The 23,312-nt window shown below is 39.0% G+C and overlaps 1 protein-coding gene and 1 long non-coding RNA gene across 2 annotated transcripts; both read right to left on the bottom strand.

The window, feature by feature from the left end:
• Window positions 1-801: 801 nt before the first annotated feature.
• si:dkeyp-120h9.1 (uncharacterized protein LOC566469 homolog) lies at window positions 802-14,513 on the bottom strand. Its single transcript, XM_017692489.2, has 9 exons — window positions 14,067-14,513; window positions 8,513-8,638; window positions 7,981-8,125; window positions 7,369-7,492; window positions 6,473-6,576; window positions 5,334-5,430; window positions 5,083-5,232; window positions 4,166-4,349; window positions 802-3,578 (listed from the first exon to the last, which is right to left on the bottom strand). The coding sequence occupies exons 1-9, from the start codon at window positions 14,509-14,511 to the stop codon at window positions 3,481-3,483; spliced, it is 1,473 nt and encodes a 490-aa protein (XP_017547978.2). The 5' UTR covers window positions 14,512-14,513; the 3' UTR covers window positions 802-3,480.
• A 59-nt stretch (window positions 14,514-14,572) lies between these two features.
• Window positions 14,573-17,172, bottom strand: LOC108425296. The gene is made up of 3 exons (XR_001857694.2): window positions 17,029-17,172; window positions 15,842-15,911; window positions 14,573-14,673 (listed from the first exon to the last, which is right to left on the bottom strand). It is a non-coding gene; the product is annotated as an uncharacterized LOC108425296 (long non-coding RNA).
• Window positions 17,173-23,312: the final 6,140 nt, after the last annotated feature.

Here is a 23,312-nt window from a genome sequence, read left to right as displayed (position 1 = left end):
AAAGTCTGAGACCACCCTTCATTTATTTAATTTCCAAACAAGCTATTAATTATAAAGAGCTGAACCTGGTAGACCACCAAAACTGTCACTATGAGATAAACAGTACTTAAGGCCTTCATCTGTAAGAAAATCAAGCTTCACTCTTGCTTCAAATCTGAAAAAATGTGCAGGTGTTTCTGTCCATCTTTCCACTGTGAGAAGACTCAACACAGACTGAAAAGATGTGTAGCTCTCAAAACAGTTACTGAGAAAACAGACAAAAAAAGGAACATTTGAAAGTCAACCTGCTGAAAATGTAACTAACCTCTAACACTGAACTTAAGAGTTGTGGGAAAAGGCCCCATTCAGATTTCAAAAGAATGAAAGCTGCAGTAATGGCAAATAGCAGGTACACTAAAATCTGAAAGATTTACATTATGTTTAGTAGTTGTTTAATTTTTAAAATGTGTGCAGCTCCAGTGCAAAGCCAAAGACGCAAAGCTCAGACACACATCTTGGCTAACCTGAGGTAAGTGGACAACTGTGCAAATCTGACTTTGCCGAACTTTTACTGTAATATTACTAGTCTATCTACAGATTTTGGAGCAGGGAAAACACCACATTCACATACAAACAAGTAATTAAATCTAAATGCTACAATATGGCCTTGTGTTTTATGCTTTGATAAAGCAACATTAAAAGCTACTCACAAGCCTAAAAAAAAAAAAAAAAAAAAAAAAAAAAGTATTTGAGGCACCAGTATATTATCCCATATTTGGGAGAGTCACAGGTCAATTCATGATTATCAAAAATCAAACCAACTTGATAACAAGTGCAATATATTTTTGCAGCAAATGGCTTATTGCTCATTCCAGTGATTGTGAAGGGCTTGAAATCATTATGTTGCACAGCAGCACCCTCCAGAGGATTTTTCCATTCACTACATTGAAAAATAAGGAGGAATGCTGAGACTTGATGCAAAAAAGAACAAACTCAGAATGTGTACATGGCAAGAAAGACTTCTCAAAGTGAACATTATATTGCATACACCAGCCACAGCAACTTCAAGTGCAATTACCACTGAACAGCACAATCAAGCAGGGTGAACACAGCATTGAGTGATTCGTATATGATGGTAAACATCATTTTATAGAATAACCTTTATATTGAACAATTAAACAATTTGTACCATAAACATCAAAATTTGGTCATACGTCAACTTTACAGAAGGCACATGATAACTATACAGTACTTGTGCATGTTTAGAGGACAAGTGAAAACCACAGATAGCATTTCACAAAGTCTGAGACATACATAGGCTTAAAGTACTGAGAATGTGACAGCAGAGGTTTTGGTGCTGGTTTGCAGCGTATATGCTGAAAATTCAGATGAAAGACAAAGTCGAAAATTCAGACTTCTCAAACCACCACTGTTACCTGAAACCCTTTAAAAGAAGATCTTTGCAATTTGGACTACAAGCCTCTAAGTATTAGGACATAAAAAACCCTACATGAACAAAAGCTAGTCTAGAATATATTCCTCATTTAGTAAAACCTACAGTAAACCATTATGAAGTGGCTTTTTTTTAAAAAACATTTCAACTTTAATTCAACTATAGAAACTTGAAAAACAAGATTTGAACAGAAGTTCTTAAGCCAGCCACTCCACAGGCCCAGGTCCCTTTTAGCTCTATTCTAGCTCTGTTCCATTTATTTTACCATTACATCTACAAGTTTCACAGACAAAAATAAAATCTGAACGTGTATGCTTTTAAATAAAAATATGGCTTTGGTCAAAAGGTTCTCAAACTAGTTTGCTGGGCACCCCTCAGACAAAACTACACTATTTTTTGGTTTGCTAAATCTGAAACAGAATATAAATGTAGCTTGGTTGAGGGGCCCCGACAACTAGGCTGGGAACCACAGCCAGACCACACAAGCTGGTCTGTTAAAGCTGCTGCTGTACAGAGCAGCACACCCGGCTTTAATGCTCAGATGCTCCCTCATGATCCTGAACCGAGAACTACAGAAAAGTTAGCTCTCCATGACCAATACTGTGCCTCAAGCTCTGGTCATTTTGCCGACAGGATGAAAATAGAACCCAAGGAAATGATTTATGCAAGTGGTGCTGACATTATCAGAGTAAAAACACAATTAATTGGAAAATCCTCTCTGAACTGAAAACAACATATTGAGTAGAGAAACCACTGATTGTAATTTAGTTTAAGCCTAGCACTAAAGGTTCACGGTCTTTGTGGCACTTGAAACGTTCTACAAAGTTTATATCTCTACATAGCAGAGATGCTGGGCGGCACAATTCGGTTGCACTCAAAGCTTGTGCGTCAACAGAACGAAGGTTAATGACACCACTGTGTGACATCAACATTGCCCACCCCCCCCCAAAAAAGTGTCTAAAGATAAAAACGGAATCCTCAATAACATGGGAAACATTGCTTTGAGTTGGAAACATGCTCAAACTAAAGTAGTCCCAGAAAATTATGATAAACATTCTTCCCAAATTCATATAGACAGTTTCAAAGTAACATCTGTACCAATTAGTGTACTTAGTAAATGGCTATTTCACAAGAAAATAGGTCACTAACCACTAATAACATAACAGAAAAAAATAAACATTTGGTGCTCAAGGAATATAACAGGAGTGCATGGCTGGAATTGGCCAAGATCAGAATCTGCCATTTTTTGTCTGGAAAGAAGCAATTGCCCACTCTACTATTCTGATTCTGGCTGATGTGAATTTATGATGGAAATAACATGAGGCAGGTGCGTGCACTTGAATAACTATGTATAACCTATTGGGCCAAATGGACGGTTGCCTCTTACTCTCAATGTAGCATTAATTTGATTCGCATTATTTAATACAGGCAATTCATGTTTACGATACAAGTTTTGTTAAAAATGCAAGTTTTCCCTAGTAAAGAGCAAATAAATGTAATTTATATGATTTTGGCTAACAGAAAGTACTGATAATGTGCTAGTGTGTGTTCACTTGGTCCACACAGACAGTGTGAGGAGAAGAGGAAAAAAAAAAAAAAAAAAAAAAAGAATAAAGCTCAAAAGATATGGACCAATAAAGAGCAATCTATAAAGACCAAATGGGGAAAAGAATAAAGCTTATGACAAAGCAACTGCTCATTGAGTCTGTGTGTCAGTAATCCTATCTAATGCCAATGTTCTCCCAGGAATGGTAAACAGTATATGAAATGCTCCCTTAAGACCACAGCATTTACCAGATCCCATTTATGCCTCAGTGGCAGTCACTCACAACATGTATTCTCAATCTCAGCTCAATTCTTTCCACACTCACTGAGAGTGGAAGCTAATTATAGGGTCCACTGGATGGTGTTTTCTTCAAAAACATTACAAAAATGTACCTAAAATGTGAGAAATCGTAGATAAAATCCTCCAAAAAAAATCCTCTGGTTCCTTCTACTAGCTGGAGTGGATCAGGAACAGGGAAAGAGTTCCTAAAATCAGTTCCGGTTTATTCAGTTTTTCCCCCTTCAGGTGGATTGTCAAGGTCAAGGTCTTGCTCTGCTACACAGCAGAAACACAGCTTCTGGGTGTACAATGAGAACATATCTGTATAAGGAGGAGAAATACAAAAAGATTTGGTTACTCAGGCTCATTAGGGTAATGCTAGTTTCTCCTAGTAACCTGAAGGGATTTCTAATATAAACTCTTCGACATTAAAACACAAACATTGGAAAGTATTAAAGATTTTGAAAGGTCTTCAAAGTCTATAACAGACACTAACAGACCAATGTAGCAATTTTACAGTGACTTCAGTAAAGAGCTCTGACATATAGCTGCCACTGTTTTCCATTTGTTTATGCTATACCTGTAATCACAGTCAGTGATATTTCTTCCCCCTCACAAAATTAGTTCAACCTGTTAATCTGTGTCCAGACCCCGAAGGCCTAATCAATAGGACAGCTCACTTGGCTGTACTTGCTTACATTCGGACAAGATTTTAATCATCACCACAATTAACAATTATCCATTAACCAGTTTCTGAACAAGACTTGAATGAAACTTCATTACCACAATTTTGTATTATATTTTGCCAAGAAAGAAAACATTAGTCCTTCTCTAAATGCCTTGACGGCCCTGAGGTTTCCTCACTACTGATGTTAAATGCAATTCATCCCAGCCTTTGCATGACTCACCAAGCATTTCCCCAAGGAAGGCAGGTCTGGAGCTGGGAGGCAGGTACACACAGATGAAGTAGAATGGAACTCCAGAGAGAGCCACAAGAATGCCCACCAGAGAGTTTACAAAGTCACTGTACAGCGGTACCACTACCAGGAACACGGTGCATAAACAGTAAACTATTGGGAAGAATAGACTCAGCTACACACACACACACACACACACACACACACACACACACACACACACACACACACACACACACACACACACACACACACACACACACACACACACACACACACACACGGTAATGAGAGTGTTGTAAGAGTCTAGATTATTAACTGTAAATCTGCACACATTGCTGGTATGTAGTGTACACTATGCACAAAAGTATCCAGATTCAACAGAATGAGACACTCTGGAGCAGTCACTCATTAAGCCCAATGCCAAGTGTCTGCTATTTGTATTGCCTAGTATACATTCTCTGAGTGGTCAAGAAAGCACTTTTGTAAGCTGCTCTGGATAAGAGTGGCTGTCAAATGGTGTAAATGTAAATGACCGCAGTGCAGTGGACCTGTGTACTCTCGAGTGAGATACATTTGGGATCCAGAACTAATATTCAACATCAGTACCTGACCTCACTAACGCTCTTGAGACTGAAAGCAATCAAATTCTCACAGCAATGTTCTAACAAGAATAGATGGAAAAAATATGGAGGAACAAACATCCTATCAATACCATTTCAGAAGAAACACTGGTCAAACAAGTGCCTGCAAACTTTTGCACATATAGTGTAACATGTAATGTCCACATACCCTATTTGTGCATGGCATTTTGTACACACTATATACTGGAAATTTCAGCAATTTCTTGTTCACCACTTCTCAGTGAATAAAGATTCTGAATCTGACACAGAGGAGCCTAGCCTCACCTTGACAGGGCGCGGCATCTCAGGAGCTGTTATACGCAGGTAGATCAAACTGCCAATGGACAGGCCAATGAAGAGCCAGTAATTAAAGCTGAAGTAATTAATAAGCCGGAACACGTCTCTCTCACACAGGAAAAGCAAGGCCATGCCACCCTAGAGAAAGCACAAAAACTCATGCAGATCTGTGTTGAAGGATGTGGTTTCTACTGGGAAAATGCTAATAATAAAGGACAAATCTTTAGACAGACACTCACATTGAACAACAAAGCTGGGATAGGTGTGTAGCGCTTAACATGGATCATGGAGAGAAAGTTTGGCAAATGTCCCTCCCTTGATCCAACAAAGAACAACCTAGAAAAATAAAACAAAGACAAAACTGTTTTGCAGTTTTGAATGCACATTTACAAGATAACTGGCTCACAGTAGGGCTGGGTATTGCCAATTAGCTCACAATACAATACTCCTCACAATATGTCATGATTCAGTATATCATGATGAACTACACTACCACAACTGGATGATATGTTCATCATTGTGAATCTGCAGTAAATCTTAAATATCAAAGCTATGAAAAAAAGCCCAAAGACTGCCATCTATAGGTATGATGTAGATATTTCACTCACACTAATTAAACTAGTAATGGGCACGAACACAAAAACAAACCACTAAATAAATATGAATGTAATTGTTTAAAGTATCAATGCAAAAATCAAGAAGTTACAAACTGTTAATCATAGTATTGTCACAAAATGTGACCTATCCAAAAGTTAAAGCACATAACGCGCGCACACACACACACACACACACACACACACACACACACACACACACACACACACACACACATATATATTCATTTCCCCTCGCGCTCTCATCAAGAGCTGTAATATGATAGACAGATGTTATGATAGGAATCGTTTGTCTCCCTGGTCTCCTGTGTGCAGGGTGGTGCCATTAACTACCGTACTTCGTGGCAGCTTAATATATTACATTATGGCTTCAGGTTTCCTTTTGCTAATGAGGCTTAACACACTGATGTTTGTCAGTCAGGAAGAGGTAGTTGAGAGGTAGTGGGGGGTAGGGGGGTGCTGGAGCCTATCCCAGCGGTCATTGGGCTGAACGCAGGATACACCCTGGACAGGTCGCCAGTCCATCGCAGGGCACTCAATGCATATAAAATAGCTATAATCATGCGCATTAAGATTTCCAAGTTATTCACGTTGCCTAATTTTGCATCTCCAAAACTTTTTAAATATATTATCATCTGATACATTGGCCAGGCAGCCCTATTAAGAAGGGTGCCATCCTGGCAACTTGTTATTTCAATTATTATATTTAAGACACACACAGGGGGTGGCGTGGGCACTCATTTCTCAGCTGCTTTGGCACTGACCTGGAGGCAGCGATGATGGAGGAGTTGAGACCTCCGTAACAGGAAATGGCCACAGACAGGGGGATCAGCCAGCGGGCAAAGCCAAGAACACTATCAGCAAATGTCTGCACACCAAAAAAAAAAAAAAAAAAAAAAAAAAAAATTATATTTTTATATATATATATATATATATATATATATATATATATATATATATATATATATACATACATACATACATACATACACACACACACACACACACACACACACACACACACACACACACACACACAGTTCATAATCCAGAGACACTGATCACTCACACTTCATAAAATTAAACACCAAAATGACTGCATTCATGGAAGCACATCAATAAAAGACTTTTGGAATTTATAATGAGGCGTTTGCCTCATTATAAATTTTGCTTTTGAGTGTTTGCTCATCTTTGGTTTTGCCTTACAAGTCCCAACATAAACACATATTTCAATGAAGAATCTCTATAGTAAGGTTCTTTTGAGAAAAACAAAAATATATAAAAAGTTGCTAAGATGTTTAATTGCATTCAGTTCTGTGTCATACGGTCTCCCAGACAACCCATTACCAGACAACAGAGCATGTCCTGGAATAATGCTGCAGAATCCCTAGAGAGAAACTGCCTGAGGCTTCCTCTGCTTAACCAGATCAGCTGGACAGCAGAGAGTAACAGTAAAATCCAAATTATACCAAGCAGATGCTGCCTATTGTGGACTTCATGACAGGAGCTGAGGAGATTAACTACAAGCACAGTTTGTGATGGATTTGTTTGTGTATAAGCAAGACTAAAGCAGGGTTAAAATTTCCTTACATATACTATGTAACTCCTATTATTTAACTGCACATACTAGCTTCAATCAATTCCAGAACACCATACTCACCACAGCCACAGCTTCACTCTCCAACACAGTTTGCATATCCATTACTGTGTAATAGGCCACATTGGTCAAGAGGTAGATCACCGTGACAATGGGCATGGAGATCGCAATAGACAGTGGTAGATTCCTGGTGAAAAATGAAACAAAACAAAGTGAAATATGCTCCTATAGGCATCCAGAATCAAAAATAAAGAAAGGTCAATCCTTCACTTTTCATAGACCATGGCACACATCAATTTTACTTATGGCATATCTGTAAAATCAAACTCTTAGACTGGAACACATTACTAGAGTTTTCAGGATGTATACAAAAGTTTCATGAATAAAACACAGAACAGTTTGTACATCATTAAAGGTGGTGAACTCTGCGCTCCCTTTTTGAACTTTTATGAACAAGGGCCAAAATGACCTGGTGAGAATGTCCCAGAACAGTGTGAATGTGGTAGAACATTCCAAAGAGTCTCAAAATAAAAATAAAAAAAGAAAGAATGAAAGAAAGAGAGAGGGTTGGCGCATTAATCAAAAATTTGGGTTTGTTAGGCTTCTTGTGTCGGTGTGCTTTGAGCTTTAGACAATGCACTTATAACCAGAACTTATTTGAGGCTATATTCCTACCTCTCTGGGTTTTTGATCTCCTCGGTTATGAAGTTGAGAGTGTCCCAACCAGAGTAAGAGTAGAGAGCAGCATACAAGGCCAAAGCCATGTCCCCAGGGTTCAGCTCAGAGCCCTTAAAAGAGTCATTGAAGTTTTCCGTCTTACCTGCAACATCATGATGCTCAAATTGTGAAAAGCTCATTTGTAAAAAACATGAACTAACCTACCACTGTTTACAGTTTAAGTTAATCTCAGTTAAAACAGTGTTAATTCATTTTCAGCTGCACAAAGTACTGAAAGTTCGAAACTTTCAATTACTTATTTAACAAGCTAGGACAAGGTTGATATTGTATTCTGCAACATCCTACTTTTGAAAAGTCTTGTACAGATATATAGAAATGAAAAAGAAAAAAAAAGACATGTTAATTTAGCAGTAAAAAATTTATCTGGGTTCAACCAAACGAAACACTTAGTATTCAAACAAACGAGTTTTAATTTTTTGCCACTGTATCAAAATTCATCATCAAAAGTTGTGACAGTGATTATTCCTACCATTGGCAAGTACAACCATCCCAGCAATGATTATGACGATGAGAGCCAGAACTTTTGCCACAGTAGAAATGACCTGCAGGATGGCCCCCCATTTCACTTTCATACAGTTCACGAAGGTCAGCAGAGCTGTGTGTGGGGGGGGGTTGGAAGAAAGAAAGAAAGAAAGATCATGTGATCAACATTATTGTGGCCCAGTGTACATGTTATGCTATGCACCGGAAACAATTACCCAACAAGTATTGGGATTTGACACACTTTTGAAGAATCACATTTGACTTTGGCCAATTTCTTTGAGATAGGTCAAGGAGCTCCTTACTTGCAACAGAATACTGACTATTTATGAACAGTCAGGCATCATTCTAGAAAAAGAACATCAATAAGGTTTCAACATCAACAAGCAGCACTGGTGCTAAAGCATTATTCAGAAGGCTTTAGCTTTCCAAGGACAGGTAAATGTAATTTTACCACATTTTTACCATGTAATCTGTAATTATGACCAATTCACATGCAGTAAGCAACTGTAATATTATAGAGTGAGTGAAAACACCATAACGTTTAATTTAGATGTTACCGTTTTCTCCAACAATCTACCTCACCATCTTAAGTTAACGTGAGGCGTCATTAGCTTGGAAATGTACAGCTAAAACAGTCACTGCCATAAAACTAATACCATAATAATAGTACTTAAGGCTTGAAGGCATCATATCAGCCACAGTGTAAGGCATATCATTAGACAAACCTACTAAACAATCAATAAAGTAAATAAATAAATACCCATGTGTAAAAGCACCACTGTGTAAAATAAAGAATGTGACTTTCCTCTTCCAACTGTTTTCTTTGTGCTGCTAAAATGTAACAAGTCTAGCTGTCCAGAGTAAGACAGTAACCAGAGGTATAAGTTTTGAGCCCTGTTAAAATGCCAGTGACAACAGTTCTAATGTTTTTTTTATTTACAATTTTTCATCAATATAGTCACCATCTTGTCAATGTGAATTAGTGTTGAATCTTTAACATCAATTTCAGTACATAACTTGATCACAGGCATTACCCCAACTCATTCCAATCTAATTTGCTCAGTGAAACCGACACCTCAATTGCATAAAGCCTTCTGAATTATGGCAGTGGTATCATATTTCCAAATGACATAGCACCCAAACATTGTTGTGCTGAAGATTTGTCATCATCGTTGACCTGGTAGCACCCATATTTCCTTGCCATGCCAGTATAGAATGCCCCAGTGTTCACTGACAACCTGCCCTTGTTTGGGCATAAAAGCTGGCTTTAATGAACATTTAGTGAATGGCAGCTCCTTGTTGGCCAAGTAGCATTCAGTATAAAATATAAATGATCAGGACAGCTTCTTCATTTGATTTGTGAATACCAATCTGCTGCCGTGAGGACTGCAGGGTCAAGGTTGATAAATCAGTGCCTACACGGTTTCATTATGCAACTTCATTGTCTTAGGCTTAAAATCAGCAGATTTAAAGTTAGGCATGCCAGTGGTGCCTTGGCAAAAAGTGTGGGCAAATGTTTTACAGAACACACAGCACATGACTTTCCTAACTTTATCAAATCACCATGTAAATGCTGAGCCACTCCTGAAGGCATATCTCTTTTTAGCTTTCTTCTTATCTGGCTCCCTCAGCTAGAGGTTTTGGTGGATTTGAGTGTTTGGGAGACTTACTTTCAAAGACATTGTTCATTTTATCTTTCGCCAGTTTTTCTCAGCCCATTGATTTCCTTTCACACTCTTTCTGCACATTGTTATTTGGGGGAATGACATACAATTATTTTAGTTGCTTGACCAGTTTTGTACAGAGAAAACCTACTGGACTTACAGGTTGCACTAGTACAGGTACGTGACTACAGTTACATGCAAATGTGATGCACTAATTCTAAATGTTAAAAGATAGCACACAGAACTAGAAAGGGAACCAACAGAAAGCTCTCAGTGGAATTAGTGTGTGTACTTACATATAATGAGACAAATCAAGATATTAAATTTAATTACCACAAACTCATGACCAAACTAATGTTTCTAATACATATTAAGCATTAAAGTGATTAGGCACAGCTAATGAGGATTTAATATAATTTCTTATTGGCCAGATAATCCAGGTAAATGTTATTTGTAGAATTCACTAATAGACTAAAGTGATTTCCAAGCAACAGGGTCTTGTCTGCTCTCAGTGGAGAGCCATTTCCCCATCTGTAATGTCCTTGGTTGCTGGACACAAAGGATTAGCCAAACAAGGTAGAGGTTTTCAAAATCTGCACTGCAAAGCAAAACTGTAAAACACTGACCTTTAACTAGAAACATGTCTGCAGTTACTCAGACACTGATGTCACCACTTTCTTACACTGAAAATTTCGAAGTGTTACAAACACTGAAAAAACTGCAGTTGACTTTGGAACAGCCCAACTGCCTGGGGACAAGGACAGCCTGTTCCTTCTGAAGCTTCATCCTTGATATACCCAACTTTGAACTTTGTATGGCTTTTCTAAAAATTCCCTTTAATCTGAACAAACTGTTTGCACAGTAAGATTTTCAGTAATACACAAACCAAACCCTACGATTAACACTGAGCTGATGCATGTCTCCTGGAAGTGTTGCCATAGCTGACTGGGGGTCAGATTATTAAACTGAGCCCAAGAGGAAGGTATACAAACAGTGTAAACCATTTTTATCAAAGCTGTTTGGTATGGTCAGTTACAATTACAAAAGTCAATAATTACCAAGCGTTGGCAGAGATAATGCAGTCAAAAAGGTTCAAACATGAAGTTACCAGGAATCTGCAGCAGCCTGTTTAGAGGATATCTGACAGCACATTCCAGAGATAACTAGCAATAGCATATTCCAGAGACCACTTTTTAATTCACTTACGCAACTGACTAAACTGATACAATATGGTGGCATCTCGATTCAACACCTTATTTATTATAGCTTTATGGTGATGCGTCCTTTTTCGATTTATTAGAGCAGTCTACAACATAAAAATAATATTTTATAATGATGCACTAGCCATAAGTTAATATGTGCTTAAAAGGAGTGTATGTGCATGCTTTTCAGCCTGTTTTCGATTCTGAGGTAAACAGGAGGCAACAGGTAAAACAGGGGGCTCACTGTTAAACTTAATGCAAAATAATCAGCTTTAAACTGAGTATTTTATTTGTTGCAGTCTGCTGAATGTACTGTTAAATACCTTTATGTATTGAATTGAGTCTCATACTGAAAGACAATACACTGTAATATTAGAACTTAAAGGTAAACAGATACAATTTCTCTGAACATATGATGCAAGTCAAGCACTGTAATGTTCTGTTCATAAGCAGGTCTGCAACAGTGTGTCAACATATTGTTTTCTAAAAATACACTGCACTATATAACATTCATATGATGCAGAAAATTCCAAGCCATGGCTGTTATTCCGACAGGTTGCCATACAATACAGGAAGCATGAGGGGCGGTATAGATTCCACTGTTTCACTAAACCATAAAGAAACAGACTATTGCAGATGGAACTTTGATGGTAGTGATGTGAAGGGGGGAAACTGGGAGAAAACAGCAAAGGCCATAATGGCTGGATTAGTCAATTAATTGAACAATAGTTAACATATTAGAAATAATTATTTACAGTCCTACTCACAAGTACACAAGTGTGAGCTCATAGGTAACAGAGCGAACCACTAGTTTTTTTTTTTACATGCAGTGGCATCTCTGACTTTGAGTATGGTGTGCATCTGCATGGCAGGTGGAGAAGACAGGAAATGAACAAAACTTTTGAAATAAGAATGCAGCTCTTTGCTGGAAAAAGTATGAAATGGCAACACAACAGAGGGGTGTGAAGACCATCCTGAAAGCTTCAGCCTGCGCTTCTTCGAGTACTTTAAGGTGGATTTTGAGCAAAGTGTTTTGTTTTAGGCGAGTCTCTGTTCAGCTTTAGTTTCTTTACAGATGGTCAGTTTTGCTTACAAAATCTAATATTGCAAATGTTCAACAGAATCCATCCTTCCATCTCATTGTGCAATGATTCTTGTGCTGCTGCCTGGAACACAACCCCAAAGCATAAAATATCCACCTCTGTGCCACTCATGTGTCATCTAAATCTTCTCGAAGGTCCTTTGCCAAGATGCATCTGTACCAATACTGATAGTCAATATTGTGCTTATTTACTCAAAATTTCAACAATACCAGCATTTAGACGCCACTATAGTAATCTTTGATACACTCAGCAATTCCAATAATGAAACACAAACTGTTAAGTAATTTGACACGGTCAGTCCCACCAAGGACTTCTATTCAAATTGTATATCGGCTTGATTTGACAATACATAAAACAAAAATGGGGGGGGGGTAGTATTACCATTTGAAGTGAAATGAGGCTTACGATTTGTGAATTTCAATGGAAATGCAGAGAATTTGGGTGAAAATACCTTTAAGCAGTGTAAATGGAAGAGGAGTGGTACAAGTCATGAGATGTATAAAAGAATAATAAATTGAATAGTGTTTTGTCATTGCATGCTGCTAAATAGTTCTCCTTGGGGGAAAAAAATATCCTTCAGTAGTTCAGTTTCCGACTTACATATAATGTACAAGGAATTATGCAAGTCCATTGCTGCAGCCAGATTTTGATGCAAAATCTATTGCCACAGAGTTCATGATGCCATGTATCTAACAAAAGTTCTCCATGGCCTTTGGAGGAAATACAGCCCCAAAATATCGCAGATCCTCCATCTTACTTAAGTGTGTATAAGGGGACACAAGAGGTCTGTATGGCTTTTATTATTAATACCCACCTGCTTCAACCACCAGTCGCATCTGTACCCAGAAAATTTGCCATGCCAAGCCATGCCTATCCGCACCCATCCAACCACCCTTTTTGTACAGCAAGTCTACACAGCCCCTGCAACATAACGGAACTCTAAAGCCATCATACCCCCATACACCCAGCTGCACAAATAAATGTTGCAATTATGCAAAACAGAGGTAAATATTAAATGTATGCTTAGGCTGAACAACATGAGTTCCAAAAGGCACCAAATAATAAGTGGCCATGACTGTTGACAAACAAGAACGCAGTAGTGAACTAAAGCAAAAAGACAAAAAAAACAAACAAACAAACAAAACACCCACAGTGAAGCAACTTTGCTTCACTACTTTTTATCTGTATCAGCACTGTATCTGTGTCAGCTCATTACACTAAGACACCTACAAGTCAGCCAAAATTAAAATCAAAGCCAAAATAGAGGCTGAGACACACCGCAACACAGATTACAAAGCCAAAACAATCATGTTTGTGGTGGGACACATATAGGACCATGTGTTTTTCAGCTTGTGACTCCCCCAGCACTGCAGCTTGTTTGTTACTTGCCTGTCTGCTTCAACAAGCAGCCAATAATGCTCCAAGCCTTGCGACAGACAGACAGACACTATATACACACACACACACACACACACACTTTATATACTTGGTGAAAACTGAAACTGTACATTCTGATTAATTTAAGCTATAAGTACCAACTTTCGTATGTTTTCCAAGAACAGTGAACTCACCAATGATGAGTGCTGCAATGAGGCGTACTGCTGCATACGGAGCAGTGCAGCTGGGGTAGAAGGGCTGAACAAGGTAGGTGGAGAAGGTAAGAGCAATGACTGCCTGGCAAGCTGGTTCTACAATAATGAGTGAAGTCCACAGACGAATAAAAGCCAGGAAGCCTCCAAAGGACTCTAGAATGTAGGCATAGCTGGCGCCTGACTTGCGGATGGTGGTGCCGAGTTCAGCGTAACAGAGGGCACCAAAGACAGAGAAAATGCCACCAATAGCCCAAACCACTAGTGACAAGCCAAAGGAGCCTGAATGCAAAAGTACACCTTTTGGTGATACAAAAATGCCTGAGCCAATCATATTCCCTACGATCAGGCAGACGCCATGCAACAGAGAGATCTCCTGTTTCAAACGCATGGAGCTAGTGGAGGTTGTGTCTTCAGCCTTCTCCATGATTTCACACGGACTAAAAAAAAAAAAAAAAAAAAAAAAAAAAAAAAAAAAAAAAAAAAAAACCACTTGACTGGAAAAACAGTTACAGATAGAGCAAGACTACAAAGGCAGCACCATAGCAATCTCAGTTATGGACCATCTTCTGCTCTTGATGAATCGAATCTGTAAAATAAGAAAAGAGCTACAATCAACAAAACTTATCAACAAACCTTCAGCTTTCCTCACAAAAGGTAAGACAAGCAATGCGCATTAACATTTCCACCAAAAAGGCGTAGTGTAATATAGTGTAGCTTTAATTAAATTACATTTTAATCACATACAGGAACTCTCAACTTTTGGGGTTGTCTGGAGGCAAAATAGAGGTTGAAAAAAAAAAAAGAGCTGCACAAAGTTTTGTAAATTCAGGACTTTTTTCAATACTGTAATTTAACAAAAAAAAAGTCAACTTCCAATTCTTGTGATTATTTGTATTGATGAAGATTGCATTAAAACGTACGTTAGTTAGCCTATTTCTTCAAATAACATTTGATGTTGAGACAGTATTTAGGATCTTTTGCGATCGCTTATTTATTTATTTTTTTGCTGTTGAAATGGCCACCACGTTCACCTGACGTGATACCTTATGATTTTTTTTTTCTTTGGGGCTTAGGACTGGTCTATATCCCCTGTCTTCCTATAAGCCTAGAGGAACTCAAGCAGAGACTCACTACTGCGCTGGAGACTGTTATGCAAGACATGCTACAGTGTGTTTGGCAGGAGCTGGACTACCAACTTGACATGTCTTGTCACAGGGGATGATCACATTGAACATTTGTGAAGTTTTGTGAAATCAGTTATGAAATCTACATCCCTCTGAATTTTGTTTGAATTTTAAAAAATAAGTCTTGTATTGTTCAATATGAAGCCTATTTAATTTTGTTTGCCTAGGACATGTAGTTAATCAGATATTCACATCCCAATTGATGTCAATTTTCTGTTCACAACCATTAAGAAAGGCCCAGCATTTGCACAAGTCATGGTGCTTTAATTTCCAGCTGTTGTTGGCCACAGCTATGCCATGCATAAGCAGTTTTCTTTCTCTAACAGCTTGTTTGCTACCCACCTCACAATTCCTGTCTTAATGCGCTCACACACACACACACCCACCAGCCTGTCACCCTACCCTCTACAATAGGTGTCCTTAGCAAAATAAACCCAGTGAATAAATACTGAAGAATCCCAACCTTAAACCAACACTTTCTTGAACACGTTATAATACCATTTAGTGTCAAGCATTGCGGTACTACACTTGGCATCTGTATCAAAATCAAAATTCTGGTGTCATAACAACCTCAGTCTGCAGAGGATAACACTGGTTCCAATATGCAGTCCGTCACAGCAGTTGTGTTTTCATGCTTTTCCTGAAAAAGAAACGAGTGGATTTCATGCAGTCCAATTTTTTGGTCTTTTTTCCCCCTGATTATTTGTTTTTACTTTAAGAAAAAGCAGAGATCAATATTATGTTAAGCTGAAAAGACAATGATTAATATATCAGCAATATGTCATTAAGCCAGCATCCGCACCCACGTGGATTGAAGATTACAAACTATCCACATCAGAACACACTCAGGTTAAGTGTAGAGGATCAATACGTTACTAGGAGCAAAGACATCTTATCAGCTCATTAGAGTCAAGAGTCAGAAACAACAACAACAACAACAACAACAACTTCCAAGAGGGGCATTACAGCGATGCGGTGTTTTATTAATCACCATCTGCTTCCCCTTTGCCCAAATATACCAACCACGCAACTCTAACTGTCTCTTGCATCAACCTTGCGCGCAGCTCCACACTGCTACGCTAGCTACATCCGGAAGAATATGCTTTATGGTCTTTACGCGCCAATAACATACTACGTGCCAGAAACATCCTCAAAATTCATTTCGAGCCACAATAGAGTAACTTCATTTAAGATTATCCCTCTTAGATATTATTGAGTCTTTCACCAAGTCACCTCTCTCATCACGAATGAAAGTTAACAAGTTGACTAACAGGCTGGCCGGCTAACAAACTAGTCGGTCTTAACCCAGCTAACCTAGCTAACCCAGCTAACAGAGTAACGTTAACTTAGTCGGCTGCTCTCCATGTCGAAAACCTTACCGACAACTCTCTAAACTCAGACTAAACGAACCTGGCTGACATGTCCGAAACCAATTCAGAACCCTAGTTATAGCTAAAAGATGCCCGACGCAGCAGAGCCCCTGGTTTCTCCCCTCCAGATGGTGAAACGAGTCTCTCAAGTTCCTCATGTTAGCCGGTAGTTAGCCCGCTAGCTAACGTTTGAAACTGTTAGTAACGTTATTACAGGCGGCTGAGTTAAAACATAAAACGATAAGGGTGGCGATAAGAGTAAGATTCAAAGCTAAATAAGAACAGAAGTGGCAGGAAACTGGTAAAAAAAAACTAACTGTGGTTACTAAGTTACAACAGGCAAAACAACTCCCTCATTTATGATATAACGCTATATCAAGATCTCACCTGCGTCACAGGCTGAAGGGTAAGGATGGTGCTGATGGATTCAGGATGGATGGCAAAGTGCCGTCCACGTGTGCGGCTGGTCGAAGACAGAGGCTGCTAGTTGAGTTCCCTGTGCTTTAAATGCTGCAGCGCAGTCCTGCTCTGCCCTTCCCGCCCCTACGTAGCTTAGCCCTGCGGCTGGCTGGAGGAGAGCCAGTGATGTAGAAGACAGCTTGTGTGCCACTTTTATTCCTTTGTGTGGCTGAAACTGATGGCTAATACTTCATTTTAAAGTTAAAATGTATTAAATAATCATTATCTCCAACAAAAAAAAGATTTAAGGCTATGAGATCTCTTTGGTGCTTTATAATCCTTATATTATTTTTTTTTCTTACAGCACCCATACGCATATATACACCGATCAGGCATAACACCCTTGTTTCTATGCTCATTGTTCATTGTATCAGCTCCACACTTACTGTATAGGAGCACTTTGTAGTTCTACAGTTACAGACTGTAAACCATCTGTTTCTCAGATACTTTGTTAGCCCCCTTTTACCCTGTTCGTCAGTGGTCAGGACCCCCATGGACCCTCACAGAGCAGGTACTAGTTGGGTGGTGGATCATTCTCAGCACTGCAATAACACTGACATGGTGGTGGTATGTTAGTGTGTGTTGCGCTGGTCTGAGTGGATCAGACACAGCAGTGCTGCTGGTCTTTTTAAACACCTCAGAGTCACTGCTGGACTGAGAATAGTCCACACACTGTTGGGGTGCCATAACTATAGCCTGTGCCTAGTGAAATCAGGTTTGAAAGACTTTTGATATATTATATCTTCACCCCACCCCTGGTGAAGTCAAGAGACCATGGTTTAGTCTCTTACGTAAGCCTACCTGAGGCCTCTTCAAATTGCCTTCAAGAATGTATCTCATGTTAGGTCTTACAGAGCCTCCACTCCCCTGCACTACATTTTCATATCTATCTATATCTATTTATTCTATCTATATGTCCATAACTATTTATAATATCCAATAAATTTAGGGATTAGTGCTGTAGTTTGTTTATTGACACAGAATAATATGTAAAGGTATTACTACCACCTTGTGGTGGAAAATATAGTTGCAGCGCAAAAGGTACAAAAACACAAGATATAGTATGGATCAGGCATGCAAACTGGGACCTTCCAGGCCAAAGAGCTGTAAAGATTAGCGGTTACCGTCACCGAATACTTTGAATTCAGTTGATAAAGGCCTTGCTAATTAGCTGATCAGCTGAATCAGGTGTGTTTAATGAGGCTGTGTGCTGAAGTATGCAGGGTTTTGGCCCGCAAGAACTGGAGTCTGACACATGTGGTGTAGATCCTTAGGCTCTACATGTCACTTGATATTAGCATACTTAGTATACTTGTTTCATTATATTAAGTTCCATAATTACTCATGTGTAAAAGTGGGTAAAAATGTCTTTGTGGTTAATCAGCTCGATTTCACACTGGAAATATGTGGGAAAAAATAACTACCTGGTACATCTTGGAGTTCATGACGCCATGTATCCTAACAAGGTGTCCAAGGCCTTTCAAGAAAAAAGCTTCTCCAAAACATCACAGATCCTCCACCACACCTAACAACCTTTCCACATAAACATCCTTCTTTTTACACTAAACTCACCTTGAGTGTTCATTGCCAAAAGTTCTATTTTTGTCTCATATGAACAATGAACCTGGTTCTAGTCAAACATCCAGTACTTTTTAGCAATAGGTGCTCAAATGTATGCTTAAAGGAAAGAAAATGCTTTTTTGGTGGTCTTTCAAATATTTTTTTAGCTTGTAAATGGTATCTAATTGTAGTTTTGGAGACTTCCATTGCCTGATTTATGGAGACCATTGTATCTTTGTCTCACTTCATATGGGTACTAATAAATCATCCACTGTTGATAAATAACTAGTGGAACAGGAAGTCCATTTGTACCCATTTTTATTAAGGGTGCCAATTATTGACGAGCAAATTGTGCATAAAATTTTACAATGTCATGCTGCTAAAAGAAGTCACATGTCTCAAGGCCATAGTATGATTGACATAATATTTGATTGCTGTGTGTTTAATTACAAACATATTATTTCAACTTGTATCATTTTAAACTGTATCATGATGCTTTACATTATTTCTATTACTGAGGTTGGATAGATATCAAGGGCTAAGGCTACATTCACACGATCGCTTTATGGCCAACTTTGCTCAGACCACACAACCTTTATTATTCATGCTGCAGACACTGCTTCCTTCATTATTCATGGAACACATACCTATAGCCTGTGCATTTTATTGGTAGCTTGACCGGACGTATTATTGTTAAACCCTGGCTGAATGTGAAAAGGCTGTTGTGTCCTATCACTTGTTTTGTATTTTGCATTTATATTTAAAGATAAGTCAGTGGATTTGTGTGTGTCTATTGTATTTTGTATATAATTGTATGTGACATGAATGATGGTTTTAAAACAAGAACACAATCCTGAGAAATAGTGTAGATCCATGTCAGCCAGGAAGCCAGAACTAATATGAAAGAATGTGCAAGATATTCCAGGTTGCCGGTCAAGCACAGTGCTGTACAGTTATTGATGGAAGATAATGAAAACAGGAAACTCAGATACACTATAAGTAATGGCCAGTCAGATACACATAATGAGGAATGCATCATCTGTTGTTTTAGGTGACCTTATTTTCTACAGTACTGTGTAAAAGTCAGAGACCACTTTCATTTATCATACATCCAGTCAAAACAGCCATTATGTACAAGTTATTCATTTGTCAGCAAGAGGAAACAAATGCAGAAAGCATGTTGTTTCTGCATAAAAACCTTCTATCTCCTTTTTTTTTTTCAATTTTAATTTTTCTACATACAGTTTTATTTTTCTGCATTGAACATAGCAGCTGTCCTTTATGTTGTACATAGATAAATTGCATAGAGTAGAACAATAGAAATGCTCCAAATTACTTACAAATGAACTTAACTTATAACCTCCATCCATCCATCCATCCATTTTCTAAGCCGCTTCTCCGTCAGGGTCGCGGGGGGATGCTGGAGCCTATCCCAGCAGTCTTCGGGCGGAAGGCAGGATACTTATGGAAACTTATAACCTATTAACATATATTAATATTTAAAATGTGTTTCCTTTTGTACAATTACTAACATATGACATTTTTTCTTCAGTGTTTAGTGTTTAAATCCTTTGCTTTTACTACATCTTCAATTATTTTCTTGAGACTTCCTTTAAGTTTTCCAAAGAAATTTGCAAGGATATTTTTCCACACCTCCAAAGTTCAGTCTCAGAAATTGGTTGCATTTTCTGCTTCTCCCAATTCAAATAGTCCCAAGTATAAAGTTAGACTCATCAATCATCTAAGTCAGAAGAACCTGTGCGTGCTGCGAGTCACTCTGTAAAGACTGAAATAGTAATGTAAAAGTCAAAGGGGTCAGATCAGTGTTTTTTGGATCATGCCATATGTCTTTATATATGAGCATCACAGGCTCAAAAGAAGGTCCAGCTCAGTATTTGGGTCTCAAGACACAAAATCAACATTATACTGATGAAAATATGATGACAATAGTAGATAATTTACTTACATCTTCACCAAATATGTCCTTCATCCTTTTGACAGAGCTCTCTTTGAATATTCTTTCAGCGGGCTCACAATCATCCAATTGTGCTAAGCAACTCAGGCAGTACTAAATATTCTTCTACATGTTGTGTGCAATTGCACATTTCCACCAGAGAGGCCTCCAAATCCACAGAACTTACATAGTGTACTTCTAAAATTGCAGTGCTTTGACAACAGCTTAGATCATGTGATATTTCAGGTTACTGGTGATTTTACATTTTGCTTTTCTTATTGAAAGCAAAACATTACACTACTTATATTTATGGGAGATTATGATTTATTTAGCATCCTCATGCAGAGCTACACAAAACCTTTCTAATATAATTGCAAACACTGCTGTATTCATAACAGTAGTTACAAATGGAACAGTTGTTCTATGAGTCAGTGACACCAACTAAGTAACACAGTGTAGCACAGAAAGTAATATAAGTATCTTTGTCACATGGACAAGATCCTCTAGGAATCTTCTCATTGATTCTGTGTGGCTAAGAACTTTGTGGGGTCATCTGAGTGGGAGGATGTGCAGAGTGATGACTAAGAACCTGCTAGACACACACACACACACACACTTCAGTGAGTCACCTTTCAACACTGCCCACATAGTCTCAAGCATAGTGACAAGACACACAACACAGTGAACACCACTGGATGGACCTGCAGACCATATAAATTATCTATAGCTCCCAGTGTGACAGCCTTTGTTTTCAACAGAGGATCTTTTCTATACCCATGCCCATTACTTTTTATTTGTTTATGCCAAGGGAGCGTACAAATAATGAATCCATCTGACAAATGTTAAGGGATACTTTTTTAATCCCACAAACAGGGAAATTCCATCTCTGCATTTTACCCATCCATGAAGTGAAACACCACATATGCACTAGTGAATACACACACACTAGGGGGCAGAGAGCACACTTGCCCGGAGCGGTGGGCAGCCCTATCCACGGTGCCTGGGGAGCAATTGGGGGTTAGGTGTCTTGCTCAAGGAATCCTCAGTCAGCACTGGGGATCGAACCAGCAACTTTCCGGTCATAGGGCCAGTTCCCTAAAAACCAGCCCATGACTGCCCATTACCAGGCAAGTCTACATAAGACTTTAATGCCCAGACTGGGCATGGCCTGCTTTCCATGATGGAAGTTAGCTCAAACACTGCTTAACATACAGAAGGGGCAAGTCCTGCTGAATACATGTCAGATTAGTCACCAGCACAATGCCAGAGCCATCCGGACTCTGGCTACAGTCATAGCAGAGTTACAGCAAGTATATGCAGATTTCCCACACATTTATCAACCATGAGTGGAAAGGTGGCTTTCACTGAAATCCACTCGAGGCTTGCTTGGGATAGCAACTTGAAGGGTGAACCATGCAGAAAGCCTAATACAGAGGGAAAGTACCAGAGCAGACATACGTCCAGTGATAGACCCCATACACACATAGCAGCCTTGTAGGAACTGTTGGAGAAAGAAGAATGACTATCTAAACACCAGCCAGAAAAGTGACAGGTATTCATGATTGCTGACTCACAATGGAAACAAATGGTAAGTGTGGTGCATATGCCACACTGAACTCCCAAACACACTGAACTTCAGTCCTGGGTCAGTAGGCCTTTTTTAATATTCTAAACTTACTTTAGTAAAAAGCTCCCCTAGCGTACACTTTTAGTACTGCATCTAAGTTACTTTTGCAAACTACAATTTAAGTTGAGCTTTCTCAGACAAAATGCAGTGAATGTGGTCACTCTGAATGTGGTCGTTGACCTCTCTGTGTACGTGCAAACTGTGCGATCCTGAAGGTTAGCTTGAAGTTTGGAATTTGTTAGTGTGCTACAAATTAAGAGTTGAGTTAATATATATATATTAACATTCTCTTGTTTATTTATATCACATTAGGTATAACTGAAGAATTTTAACTTCTTTGTACTCCAGTAAAATGGACCAAAACTCTCTATAATCCTTATTTCAGGTGGAGATCTCTGCATTTTTCCCTGGAGCTTCTCCCCAGCCATAACTCTCAAATAAACATATTATTTGGGAGATGACAAGTCATTGCAGGTTCCCACCCAGATGCAACAACTCCCCTTATCACAGAGTGCCCCTAGCCCAGACAGAGGTGCAGGGGTGTGGGCTCCCTCCTCTGATACTTATGACTGTGGACCTGGGGGTCTGAGGCATCACTGGAATTTGGAGTCAGGATCTCTTGTTTTCCAAAAATCAAGCAGTTAGTCAGTTGCGCCTCTGAATGCAAGTTACTGTGGTGCGTGAGAGCACACATACATATTGTTGGTGCTGGAGATGAGAGGCTGGTATACGGGCCGCGGGGGTCGCACATTGTGTTCCGTTCCTCGTTCCCGATTTTCATGGTATTTCGCATCGGGAACGAAGAGGGGTAAAGCATGACATGTCCGAATTGTTTTGCATTCACAATTTGAACTCTGCCGTTGATCGCATATTAGACCGTTGTCTTACATGTGCACAGAATAACCCAAAACCGGCCGGACCGCACCAAGTTCTTCCTAAACCGGAAACACCTTTCCAAGAATGGCAAATCGATTTCACACACATGACGACTGTAGGGCCGTACAAATATTTACTGGTCTTAGTAGATAAATCTTTGGTTGGACCGAGGCGTTCCCATGCAATAAAGAAAAT

This window comes from Pygocentrus nattereri, chromosome 27 (genome assembly GCF_015220715.1).
Source record: "Pygocentrus nattereri isolate fPygNat1 chromosome 27, fPygNat1.pri, whole genome shotgun sequence".
NCBI classification, from domain to species: Eukaryota; Metazoa; Chordata; class Actinopteri; order Characiformes; family Serrasalmidae; genus Pygocentrus; species Pygocentrus nattereri.
This window is presented reverse-complemented; position numbering and strand designations above follow the sequence as displayed.